Source organism: Pleuronectes platessa, chromosome 20, assembly GCF_947347685.1.
Source record: "Pleuronectes platessa chromosome 20, fPlePla1.1, whole genome shotgun sequence".
Taxonomy (NCBI): Eukaryota; Metazoa; Chordata; class Actinopteri; order Pleuronectiformes; family Pleuronectidae; genus Pleuronectes; species Pleuronectes platessa.
The window spans coordinates 4,717,157-4,731,171 of NC_070645.1; the positions used below are offsets into that span (position 1 = coordinate 4,717,157).

Consider the following 14,015-nt stretch of genomic DNA (forward strand, 5'->3'; position numbering starts at 1 on the left):
TTTTCTTCGGTGCCGCTGAGAGTCCTTGTTGATCCCTGTGTTGCTTTGTTTAAATAAATACTTTCTTTGCCTTTTATCCTGTAATGGTTTCTGTGTGATTGCACCCTCACTTTTCCAGACCTGTTGCATTTGTTAGGCCCCTGAAGTGCCCCTGTCCTGTCATTTGACACTTTGTTATGAAGTTTACAGTATGTTTGAACAAGGAACACTTTTCCAAATACATTCAATGATGTGTTGCTTTGCTCAGAGCTGTAGATCTAACACTAAACAAGGAAAGACTTAAATATGCATCTTACAGGATCATGAATTGTGAATGGATGTTGGAGCTATATTTGGCCCCTCTGTGAAAATGTTTGCCACCTTACGACCCCAGAGTTAGAAAAATCCCAGATCCATCATTGATCTAGAAATCTGCTTTTGCTGCCAATTGGTCAAAACCGTCATACCCATTGACTTCCATCTGGGCAGGATGGACGAACCAGGAATAGGAACTACCCATGACATAACTGTAGGGCACGAGACAAGACTGTTTGTTTCGGAGGGGGGTATCAGACATCTCAAAGCAGCTGCTGAGTGATGTACGGCCCATCATGACAAGTTTGAGAAGGATATCCCTTTATGAGAAGTCCAGCCAGTGCACCCAAAGACACTGAATTGAGTTGCTGCCATAAGTTCCGAGACTAATTGTGTTCCTTGGATTATAAAGTAATGAAAGGCGCTAAACGTAAACATCCATCCCTCTGTTGATGACCTTTGACTTTTAATGAGCTCAACTAAAATCTTCACACATGCCCACTGACCAACCTGCTGATGACCTCCTGAATTAGCTGATGGGGAGTTTTTTTTCTGATTCTACCTGATCATATACATGCATACATATACAATAGAAACGGATTTTGTTGCAGACAGACAGACAGTACAGGAGATGAGCCTGTTGTTTTCTCTTCTGGTGGGCGCTGTCATAATTTTCAGTGAAATGACACGGTTGTGGTCTCCAGAGACATCTAGTGGACATAATTTGTCAGAGCAGGGTAATTTAAAAGTGATATACCTCACTATGACATATGGTGAGTGAGGTAATATTCTGTGAATGCATCTTAATCCAGTAATATACTAAGGCAATGGAAGTGCTGTAGTTGTCAAACCTTCTCCGAGCCTGGATTTGAGCCTGTGGTTGTGATTGGAACATATGATTAAAATTGACAAAATACCAGTTGCGACAATGGCACCTATTCTTGTACATATACCCAACATTGGTAACAGTGTAATAATAATATTCTCAACACAGATGATGCTGAATATGCTGAAACAATGAGAAAATGCCCCAACAACAGAATTATAACAGGCCTGATGATCAATCCATCAAATCAATCAGTTATCATATATAAGTTTGTAAATAAGGCTGTCAAAATAAAATACAAGGAATGCATTGAGAGAAACTAGACCAGAACAGAGGTTAAATAACTAATTGCTGATGAATCAAGAATGTCTGTTTTGTGATTTTACTTGAATTATTTTGAATATCTTATATTTTATGCCTGGTTGGCTGTCACTGATTTCACACTCACCCAGCTGTGATGAACATGCACACACATGCACACACATGTGTCCCTACTGAATAGTACAGCCCATGGGATCTTGTTATACATAGTGTGCCATCTGCATGCAGGCAAAAACAAGTCCTGGTAAATGTCTCCTACCGCCTCCATGACCACGACCTCTCAGCATCAGTCTGTGCTCCTCTGTGGCCAACGTTTTACTTCTCCACCAAACCTTTGATGCATGATCATAGCTGTGATTAGCCGACACACATTATGTTCTATTATACCACACAGGGAAAGTAAGAGCTTTACATGTTTTATATAACATAAGTCAGATCCAAGAGAAATAAGCTTTGTTTCAATGATCTAAATAATTCATCCAGATGAACAGTTGTTTTTTTCAGAAAAGGCTATTTATAATATAAATATTTAAAACACCAAATACAAATTCTTGTATAAGTTGATCTAAATATTGGTTTATTTATGATTATCTTATAGTATGAATGCGTAAAGTGAGAAAATATCTTTGAAGACTAGACTAATGAAAACTAGGAAATCTAAAAAAATATAAATATAATAAAACTTGTCACAGAGCTGTGGGATTGCATCATCACAAATAAGTAGTGCTAGGTCAGGTAAGGTTGGGGGGGTTACAATGGCACAGCCGTAGGGGAGCTATTTCAGAATAAAAGCTTCCTTTCATGTTTTAGTGCTGACCCACACCCCAGACATGCATCTCTGCCTCCAGTCATTTCACCAACACAGCTGAAGCAGTCTTCAGGGGCCCAGTGAGTGGCTGCTTAATGGTCAATGACAACACTGGAGCAAACTTTATTGGGGAGAACTCACTCTAGCTGCTCACCCACTAGAGTGAGACATATGAAGGAAAGAGGTGGAGTAACTGGTGACATCAATATGTGCAGGTTGACAGTATGTGTCGAATACTTGTCTTAGCTGTGAGGAGCAATGCTGAGAGAAGCTTCTTAAAGTAAAGAAACTTATGTGATAGGGGTACTAAAATTAAAATAACTTGACAGAACAGCAAAGATGGTAATTTATTGATTCTGTTAAATGCTTGAGTGCATTCTCATTCAGGATTACAGGGCACTGACAGTAAGTAGGTCTACTCAGTCAACTGTGTAACAATCTTGATTCTTCCCCCTTGTCAATGGAAACAGAAAGTAGGGCGCCCTGACAACATCTTCCACCTCAGCAGCCGGTTTGTTCAGCTCCCTCCCTGAGGACGATCCCTGTGACTACAGCTCAGGATGTGAGGAGTCTGTTTGTACATCGATTATCCATATGTCTCATGAGTCAGGACTAATCATGTGAATAATGTTCAGCAGCACAAACCTGATCTTTTCTGTCACTCTGTGTGGGAGAAGTGTTACAACACAGATCTATCCACACTAACATTAACCGAAGTAAATTACTTTGAACCAAAAACTTGTGAATACAGTGTTTCTGTTCTTTTCATGTTTGATGGACGTTGTCATTAATTTATTTTATTGTTTTATGAAACAATAATGACCTGTTGCTATAGCCAATTTCTGACAGGAAGAAACAAAAAAGTAAATGAATATTAAAAATAATGACAAGGGTTTTGATTTTCAGAGTCAATTTTATAGTAGATAGTAAACGTTAATTACATATTCTGACATACGTAGTTAATTATGTCATCATTTTGTCTTACAATAAGTATTACAATTTTTTTTAAATTTGTTTATTTTCCGGACAGAAACGGGTATCCTTATATGGTTTTCAAAGTAGCTTTCTCAGAAATTGCACATTAAATTTCACATCGCAGTGCTTTTAAAAGCTTTACATCACATCAATGTCAGTTACGACAACAGAACAATCACATCATATTTCTCTGCTGAATAAAGAAATGGATGTCCTTTATTCATTCTAGTAAAAGCAGAGATCAGGACAGTAGGAGGATGAAGGTTGACATTTGTCGTTCTCAACACTTGCAGCTGTGTGTTGTGCTGGAGAGGCCACATCTGTTCCCACCCAGCTTAAAAACTGTAATCTGTGTATGATTCTGTCCAGGCTGCAATTCATTCTGTACCGGGGTTTAGCTGCAGATGAATAAAACACCATGGACATGGAGGATTACAAGTTACTTCATCAGCCCTGTATTTTAGGCTAACACCCTGCTTGTGCTGTGTGCACCCTTTATGCTTTCATCCAGTCAGACTGAAAAAGGGAATAATATCTACACAAAAAAGCTACATAGATTCTACCAAAAACGAAGTGCATAAACTATTTGCAACATACACCGTATGTTTTGTTATTAAACCATTTCCCTCTCTGTCGTTCCATTGGTTATATGATATCCACTGCCACTAGATGGCGCACTAGCACACGCATCTCAGGCCAAAACAAATGTTTTATGGAGCCAAAATATCCCAGATATGAGCGCTGACATCTTGCAAATTCGGAGTCTGCAGTAGCAAACAGGAGATGGAGCTGCGGCATCAAGGTCCAACCAATACATGCTAGTCAGTCTCAGCTGTCAATCATGACATTTCACTACTTTTTTTATATCATCAAATAACAAATGAAGACCAGACTTACCAAACTTGAAAAATGCACTCGAACAAACATCACGTTGATAAGAACTACCACCAATTAGAAAAATCTGATAGTGTTATATTTTTTTGTTGTGTCCATGTTCCATCAGCTAACATGGAGAAGGCAAGTTTTATGACCTGCACTGCAGCCAGCTACCAGGTGGGGATCGCGACATGTCCTCAATCTTTATTTTCAGTCGATCACAACACACACGGAGGGAGTGTTACTTCATTCTCTGCTGAGTACACCATTAATCCACTGCATCCTCAAATAAAATTGTTGTTGGCTGCTTTATTTATGTCCATCACGTATACATAATATCTAATTCACAAGCTGAACTGACATTAAACCTACATATGTAAAATAAAAAGACCCACCCCCAACTGCAACACTCCTTCCCCCCACTTACCCTCCCACCCCTCGGCCACCAAAGTGTCCCGCCAGCTGTCTATTTTAGATGTCCACATAACACCCTTCAAGTAATTACTGTCTGAGTGGTCTCCTGGAGTTCATCCAATATATTCTGTAGCAAGGAATCTTGCATTGCTGAAAAGTAAATGGAATTTATAGACTTTTTTACATTTATATATACAAGCTAAGATACGCAGCAGTCAGGGTTGGGTCTAGGAACTATTTTAAGTCACAATAAGCTATTCTCAGTTTTAAAGAAGTGGAGAAATGGTGAAAGTGTGAAGACTCAAATCCAAGCCTTGAATACAAATAGTTACTCTCTTATTCACTATGATAAATCGCTATTTAAAACTGGTCCATGTCTTTAGTAATTGTTGAGTGTCTCTTTGTGCTCATTGTGTATCTTTTTGTGGTTTTTCCATGTGGTTGTTTGGTGTTTCTCTGGGGTCGTTTGATTGATTTTCCACCAAGATATGTAAACAATCATGTTTTTGAAAGCTACAGTAAAGAGCCTTTGGACTGTACTTCGAAAAATGCCCTTCTGTAATCCATCCATGATACAATCATACTGACTCTGGTGGACCTGTGCCATCTTTTCCTCTCCTCGGCCCATGACAGCAATGAGGGTCCGGTCTTCAAGCTTTACGAGTTTTATGAACATGATCTATACGTCTAGTGTCTCTTCACTTCATCAGTATTCATTTGTTGAATAATCACATCGAGTAAGTAAAATTTTGTGCGGATTTCAGTTTTGCCCAAAAATCTCAAATGCTAAACCATGTCTGCATTTACAATGATACTTGTGCAATAGGCATTTCACAGAAATGAAAGGTCTGCAGTCTGACCTACATAGCTCAGATTCACTGGAGATTTTACATTCTTCATAAACTATTTTCTGTATGTGCTTTCCAATTGGTCAGTGAAGTAACCTGTAGTTTCTTTTCTTTATTTTTTTTACGAGTCTGTTCCTTCTATAATTTGTTTGAATGAGTTTTAAGTGCAACCCTCTTACTATGTCTGTCAGACTGTAGTGTGAATGGATCCCCCTTGATTTTTCAGATCCTCTTTGCATGAAGAAGAATTCATGAAGTTGGCTTGGCGTTCTCCATCTTCGATTTCCTGTACAAATTTGATCCGTTTGGAGCCAGTTCGCAGGGAGATTTTAAATCTGCCACATTCGCCAGTGCGTGTCAAAAACCGCCTGGAAAAATGAGAGGTGATCGACGAACCATTCATTCTTAGCTTGTAACATACCAAAGTTATTGTGGCAGGGTGTTGGCAAATCATTAAACCATCATTGCTTTTTAAAATTAGACGGATTTATTAAGTGTCTATGGCAGATGGGCTATTGATAGTGGGGGATGTGGAGACTGGGTGTAAATTACCACATCTTTTTGAGACAATTAAAGAAGTGTGTAATGAGTTTAGTGTGACCTGCTGGGACATGTGGTCCATTGATACAGTCTTACATGTTATAAGGAGCTGCATTGTTTGGCTTCTTGGCCGAATTCAGCTTAAATAAGAGACAAAACATATAAAAATGATTGCAATGTATATATTCTTAAATTAAGTTTAAAAAAATGGAAAATGTATTGGGGTTAGGTTACTAAATTAAGTTGTTATTCTATATGAACTTGAGTTGCCATAAACAACATAATTATCAAGAGGGTGTGGGTGAGTGGATCTAATTTTTAGGAACTCCCACAGTCCACAATTAACAAATGTCAACCTGGCTCATTGGCTTCCGGGTGCGACTGGCAGCGCTCCTTGACCCTTCCGACCAATGAGCGAAGGGCGGGGGCGGGCACATGTCTACTGTAATCAGTCCTCTGATAAACCGCGTGAGTCCGAGTCCCGTTGTACGCCGCAGCTGCAGAGGTGAGCCGGTGTCTGCGGCTCGTTCCCTCCGCCGAAAGTGCGTCAACACACGGGCAAACAATCGAGGGGCCATGGGGGAGAGGTTTGTGGTGGTCCCGGTGGACGGAGGTGCTGGGGTCGTCGGGGACAGGGAGCCCTCGGACGCGGTTGTCTCTGACCCGGCACCGGACACCGGTGGCAGCGCCGGTGGTGGGCGTGCGGCTGCGGAGGAGATAGAGGAGGGGGAGGACTCCGTGTTCGAGCCCCAGGACCCCAACACTGTGGTGCCTATCCTGGAGTACAACCGGGAGCCCAACAAGTACGGTAAGACGCTCCGGCCGCGTCCCACTACTTATCTCCTCTGTCTATCCGAGGATTAGACGTCGAATTTGACTTCGGCTGCACTTGTGCCTCCGCAGACATTTTGATGAAGCTCCAGTTCCAGACATGGAGAAATACACATGTAGCGTTAAATAGAGTCGGAGAGAAGTCACACCAACACCTGTTGGTGAAGCGAGAGTCACCAGACAGTCACTTGAGAACATTGGTAGTTCTCCTTTCATTTCAAGATTTACAAACAAATGTTCTCTGAGCTGAAAACAGTTTATATCAATATACCATGGACAATTCAAAGAAAGGGACTTCATGACACTTCTATATTGAACTTCCTGTGCTTTCCCCCTCCTCTGAATTTAAAGAAGCACTGTTTACCCATTATGTCACACGAGTATATCTAGATTCCATTCTGTGTTTGTTTTTTATCAGAGTGGATTTAGGGTTTCCACACTTGCACCCTTTGAAATAGATCAGTCTATTAAAAAATACTGTAAAACAGAGGAAATGATAAGAAAAGCAACTTCAACTAGGTTTAAAAAATCTTGTTGGTGAATATCCTGTAATTTAAACTCACTGTAGGGTTCAAATAAAGATCCTCCAGAAGAGCAAAGCCATCATTTCAAAGGGAAATAGGATAATTGAATGAGATTTGGTTAAAATCCACTGAACTATGATTTTGACCCTCACACTTTTCATGACCCTGAGCCACAGTTTGTCTGCAGCCTTCACTTGTTCGACCAGTTGCTCACAAACAAGATGCTTCTATAGCAACAGGTCTGAGGCTCGGAAGGGGCCAGAGTATCGCCTGGCCCGCTGGCCAGGCAAGCATACCAAATTTTGTGTGCCGATGATGGCTCACTGTGTGCACGGGCAAATCTGTTGTGTGTATTGATCAGTGATCGTTAGAGCATGAAGTGTTTTTGTTCAACTCTGCTGAGCTGCAAATATGCGTCGTTGGCTGTGGCTTCCTTTTTTTTACATGTAATATGTTGTGGTGTATCTCAGTCTCACGTTGAATTTAGGTTGGAAGATATTGATATATGCAGCTCGCAGCTTGTGCCAGTGACTGAGCTTTTTTTGTGTTGGATACAAGCTATTTCATATAAATCAGAAATTTTAAAACGTCAAAATACGGATGAAAAAAATACACAGATGACCCTGGGGATCGTAGTTGTGCTGCTATTGACATCATGTGTCGTTCTGTTATGTTAAATCCAACAGAGAAATTTCCCACTGTCACGGTCATTAGGAAATGCTTGGTCCACAACAAGTTAGTTTCTGGCCCTAAATAGAATCTACTAAGGGTTTATCTACTTAAATCTATTGAAATATATAAACAGAAGATGAGTTCCGATGTGTGGAGTTTCTTTTACTTTGACAACGTTAAATGAAATAAAGATTATGATAATTGAATGCTTCTGTTTACTTCGAAATTCGTGCATGTGCCTTGATTTAGATCTTTCATGGTTCGAGATTGTGGATTTCAGGACAAAGGAAGTGATTCAGACACTGCTTGCATACATGCAGCATGGGCATAATAAAACCAAATCAGAGATAGTGTATTTTGAACTGGATAAACCACTACCTCATCCCGTGAGAGGAAAGTGAGTGTAACTGGTAGCGTGGCTAACACTGAGCTGCAGGGCCAGGACAATGTCTTCCACTGATTTCCTCTTCTACTATACAAGGACAGGTTGGCACAGGTCTGCTCAGTTTTAATGCATATATCGAGTTTCAGTCTAAGTCCGATTAAGCCAAGAAAAAGGTGTGTGTTAACTTTTGATTGTGTATGTGTGCTGTTCATCCTCATAATAAACAGAGCATCATTTTAAACCGGAGACAAGTTTGATCGCAAAAAACGTTTTCAAACTAATGGTGATAAGTGAAGAACAATTCTATCATAGTGAGTTCTGAGAGATGATTCAAAAGCCGCCAGTGGAGTTTCTAATTTGAGCTCCTCAGGAGAACTATTCCAGAGGGTTGGGTCCCCCCCGTCCACAAAGGTCCTGTGTTTTGTTCTTCCCTCAGTGACAACACGTCGTGTGATCTTTCATCAGAAAACATTTTAATCTCCTGAGTATTTGTTACATGACTCCAGACACAAACACAGCTAATGTTGTGGCATCATTACAGAAATCCGCTTTGACTTATGCTCAGAAATATGGTTTTTCTATACCCTAAGATAGACAATGTTTACTTGATTGAGTCGTTGAACTCTGTTTGGAAATCTGTCCTGTTCATTTTGAGGAGAATTAGGAATTAGAAAATTAACAATAAAACATTCTCTTTGTTTCACCCAAATCAAAGAAAATGACTTTTCTAAAATAATATATAAATGTATCCAATGGATAAAGGAGGCTCCATTTCATGTTTTCTTTATAAAACATGATTTTGAGAATCTGAAATTACAGCTATAACACGATTTCCAGAACAGCATCAGTAATGTTCATAACTGTAACCAAAACGTCAGTGATGCGACACTGGAATTAAATCTGAAATGTAAATATGTTCCTGAGTGAGGGAAAGAAGAACATGGACATGAGTCACTATCAGTCCTCCTGTTATCCGCTGCTGTGACTCACTGTCTGCACTGCCTCTGCAAGCTGATAGGTTACAGGAGTTTGCTAGATTTGTGACAATTCTGCTGACCGAACGGTTGAAAACATCGCTTTCCCACATGTTTGTTAAACAGTTGGTCTGATAAAGTAGTTAATTGGCCTCTTACTTTTCACTGCACTCATAGTAACAGGCATCATTGTTATTCATTTAATTTATCTTCCCTTAATCTGGTTAAGCGTGTTCAACACAGTCATCCTGATCTGCCTTTTCCATCGTGTGTGTGTGTGTGAGAGACAAAAAGGTAAACACGGCTTCTTATTAGAATATAACCAGTTATGCTTATCAACAGGAAATTTGTACTAAAGGCCTTTTTTTCCGGTATAACCCTGCCTCAGACAATAGCCTTAATGCAATAACTAATGTTTTTTTCATTTAAAATTGGGATTTTATAACTCTTTCCCCCAAATCTTTACTCTGCTCCTGCTCAGAAATGCATCTGTTCACAGATATTCTGTTTCTGCACAAACATCCTGTGCTCCTGCTTTGAATGTTTCTCCTCGTACTCTGGCTGCCTCCGAGCACTGTCCCCCCCAATAAACAACAAATAGAATGCCAGGTATGACGTTGACCAATGAAATTGTCGCCACTTCCTTGTTAGTGACACATAGGTTTTGGGTTAGAGTCGGCTGTTTGAGAGCGAGGGCGGGGTTTTAGGGAAAACATTACAAAATCTGACCATGATATAAAGACCACGCTGTTGAATAAAGATGGGAAAGAAACTCATACCGGGTCATTATTTGAGGAATAAGATAATAAAATAGTCAGCTGGACTTGGTTTTGGCTGGCAGCCAGTGTTTATGGAAAGCTTTTGTCCATTTCCCTCCGAAAAAGGATGAGACTTAGGTATTTTTGCTGTTTGATTTCCCTGTAAAGTAAATATTTTGGACTGTAAAAGATGTAATTTTGGGCTCTGGGAAGTTGAGATGGGTACTTACTGCTACTTTTGTACTTAAGACTAAACGCTTGATTTAAAAAATGCAAGAAAACTTTGGATCCCTTAAGTGTTGTACTATTTAACTTTGATCTTTTGTTCTGTGAGTGACTTACCCTGGATGTCTGTTTCACTTCCCTAGACATTGCATAGCAATTAATACATGGCTGATAGTAGGGATATCTTGGTGATCCATTTTCTGATAGGCGGCTGGATGTTTCTGCTAAATGAAATTCCTCAATGATAAAGTTGATTATCGTAGCAGATAATGAGTTTAGATAATGGACAAGCAGGCATTTTCCTCTGCAAGGCCACATCTACTTGTATTTTCAGTAACACAGAGCAACTTTTGTGAATCCGCAGGCTGTTGGAATAGGTTCTTCTTTCTTTTCTGTATTTGCTGATCATGGCAGTTTTTGACAAGTTGGTTTCCTGAAATAGGGAGCACCAGAACGTTCTGGATAAATCAGAAAGTCACCATAAAGAAGGTACAGAAAGTATTTTTAAGGCTTAATAATGTGAGTTTAAAGGAATTTTCTTCTTCGACTTGAGCTCTGTAGCTGGTTAAATCACCTAAACATAGTGCATGACGCAGCTGCTAATGGTTTTAGGTGACACATTGTTGTTATGTTTGTATGTATCGCTGATCTGCGTCATCAACGTTGCAAATGTTTAGTGGGAGATTGAGTAACAAGTATTGTAAAGTGGCAGAGGCAGTTATGAAGAAGTGGAAAGTGTAGACAAGTGGACACTGTGTGAGTGATACTGGCTGTTTGTTTCTCTAACTCGACCAGACCATAAATACCCTGCAAAAAGGCAGGCTTGTTTCTTTTTCCTTGTTCAGACTGAGTGAGGCAAAGGCCAAACTGTGAGTGAAGTCATGCAAAGTGAATATGAGAATGATTATGGCAAGCTAGCCAGAAGTGGATCTAGGTCTAGGTAAATCAGGGGCCATTTCTTGTTTTCTGTTAACTCTTGGGCGAAGCCACCCATCATTGAATACATTTAGAAAATTGTTCCTTGTTCAAGCAAATTGTGTGCTTTAAAAAAACTGGAAAGGGGCACTTCAGAGGCCAATCAGATTTCAGCTGGGGCCAGTGCCCCCCTGGTCACCCCCTCTGTAGCTGACAATGTATAAAATGCATAGCATATATTATGACGGTGTATTGTTTAAAGCAGTCTTTCTCACGAAGGGGTCGCGACCCCTCCTGGGTGTCCTGGGGCACAGAGAGGGGTGAAATGATTTTCATGAATCCAAAACAATTGAATAACCAGTTAATAAAACAATAATTTAGCCAAAATTTTCACAAAAGATGAAAACTATAATAGCTCAGTTTAAGATAAAACAATGCCAATAAAATATTCATCATCTTTGTGATTGTTTTTTCTTTTCTTTTCCCTAAAGTGATTATGACAGCTTAGTCTTCATCAGGTTCATTTCTAGCATCATATAGGGTACTTTACAGCATTATTATAAAAAAAATTCTAGCAAAATCAATATCCTTTGTGATATCTGAAAAGTTTTCGAACCCCAGGTTTAAAGTATTTGTTCTGAAAACATAGCGTCTGAACAAGAGATGTAATGGATATATTAATAGTAGATGAAATCACTTGAGTCGATGTCACGGCACAACAGAGGATGTCCCCATGGTGCTTGCCTAAGATGCAGATGATGACTAAGATTACATTTGGATTCATGGGGGGGATTAAGGAAGAAGCAGTGAAAGTTAAATGAGGTTCTGCAGGGATAGGGGTGTCCAGAAGGTGTCGGATTTAAACTAGATGCGACAGTATGCCGACGCAGGCTGTGACAGTTTGAACACTTTTCACGATAGCAAAATTATGACTGATAAGACAGCTACTTATATATCACATGACCAATGCTGAAACAATGCAACAAGCCACTTCTCATTCAGTGTCTTGAGGTTTATTGAATCATTTCTGTTTATTTTGAGGGTTTATATGCTTTTAACAGATCCAAGAGATCCAATCACTCTGACGGAGGTGGTCTGTGATTGATGTGTTCGCATTATTTTAACGGTGTGAACACATGTGTCCTGGGCCACATTTGAAGGACGGCCTACTAAATGTTGAGCTGCAGTTTGATAAATAATAAAACAACCCCTCCTTCTTTCCTCCCCTCTCTCATTCTCTTTACATCTTAGCCACAATTACCAACACATTAACAAAGGACACATCTGTATCATCAGATCGGCTAAAAGAATCATTTGGTCTTGACGAACAGAAACTATGCGCATGTATTTGCAGATCTGATCAGAAGTCACTGGAGACACATGTGGAGTCACATTCTAATGTGAGTTGTGAACTGATGTACTCAGAGCTGACCACTTGTGATCACATCTCTTGAGACACATGTTAACACCAGCTGAACAGGGTAACGCCCACTGCCGCACATCAACCTAACTCAGGACATGCCCCTCCTATTAAAATGCTATCTCTCCTAAAGCATCTGCATGGTATATAATGTAGTTCATAACTGTTTTAACTACAGGATATTGCAATATCTTGGTAGTATATATTTACGGTGCAACACTGCTTGAAGACAACCTGTTGCAGCTGAGGCACTTTGGCAATAATATTGTGAAACCTTCTGTCCATGCACTCACTCAAACATTCTCTCTCACAAGCATATTTGCTTTACTAATAGCTTTTGTGTTTGTTTTTGTTTTTCATGATCCTGGCAGGGAGATTGTTTTTAGATAATCAGAGAAAGCGATACGTACATTAGATCATAATATGTAAGAGCAGAGTGACGGAGCCTCTATATAAGTTGTAGGAGTGAGCCCTCAGAATGTCCTCACTACACAGCGTTTTGTTGGCATGCGTGTGTACATTCATGTTCAAAAAGGCATGCACCTTGGGTATCATGTGCTGCCCTCTGCTTTATTTGGAGTCCAGCAGTCAGCATGAGCACCAACTGGGCCCTGACGTCGTATATCTGCTACCGTGGCCTCCCAGTGCGGGGCCTCCCCTGCTCGTCCTGCGAGGGATGTTTGTTCCAGTTGCTCGCCATTTACATGCAACACTCAGGAGGAGGGGTGTGTCCCTCATTGGTCAGACAGAAGGGTTTGCTTTTCTCTTCCTCTTTTAGGGAACTTATATGGGTGAAGTTTTTTTTTAATATGATGACCTTTTTTATGTCAACATATACTAAATTTAATCTTTGAACATATGTTTTAGCACCTTATGTAATAAAATATTGGTCAAGTTTTCAGTTTGGCTGACCTTGCCTCTGTTATTTTATAAACACACAAACATTTAAGCTGAACATATAACTTACATAATTCACTTGTAAAGAACAGTACTGTTCTTTGTTGCCAACTGCTGTCATGGCTCATGAGACACTGTTTTCTGTAGCTATCAGTATCCTTAAAAATAACCCTGTGTTATCCTTGTGATCGCGTGACACGAAACATAGGTATCTGAGATACAAGGGACGCTCTTATTCTTATTCCATAGAGTTTATCAGTGCTGTGTGTGTGCTGTGTCTTTTTCTCTATCGAGACAGAAATCTACCATTAGGTTTGACACTATGCTGCAGCTGTCAACACAACATGATTGGCATGTGTGTGCTATTCAAAGGTTTTATGTTGTGGGAGTGTTGATGATGAAAAGCAAGCTTGAAGTGTTTCCTGACCAGTATTGGATTTGTGAAGCGGTATCTTATGTATATGTAGTTTTTTTTTTAGCATGAGTAATCGATTACGAGCTCTTAGATTAGT

The 14,015-nt window shown here is 40.0% G+C and overlaps 1 protein-coding gene across 4 annotated transcripts in view; it reads left to right on the plus strand.

The window, feature by feature from the left end:
• Positions 1 to 6,478: 6,478 nt before the first annotated feature.
• Positions 6,479 to 14,015, plus strand: part of slc12a7b (solute carrier family 12 member 7b) — a 60,251-nt gene continuing 52,714 nt past the window's right edge. For all 4 annotated transcript variants that reach the window (XM_053412099.1, XM_053412094.1, XM_053412095.1 and 1 more), the window contains exon 1: positions 6,479 to 6,710. In XM_053412099.1, coding sequence (XP_053268074.1) covers positions 6,479 to 6,710 — 232 coding nt within the window. The remainder of the gene's footprint in view (positions 6,711 to 14,015) is intronic.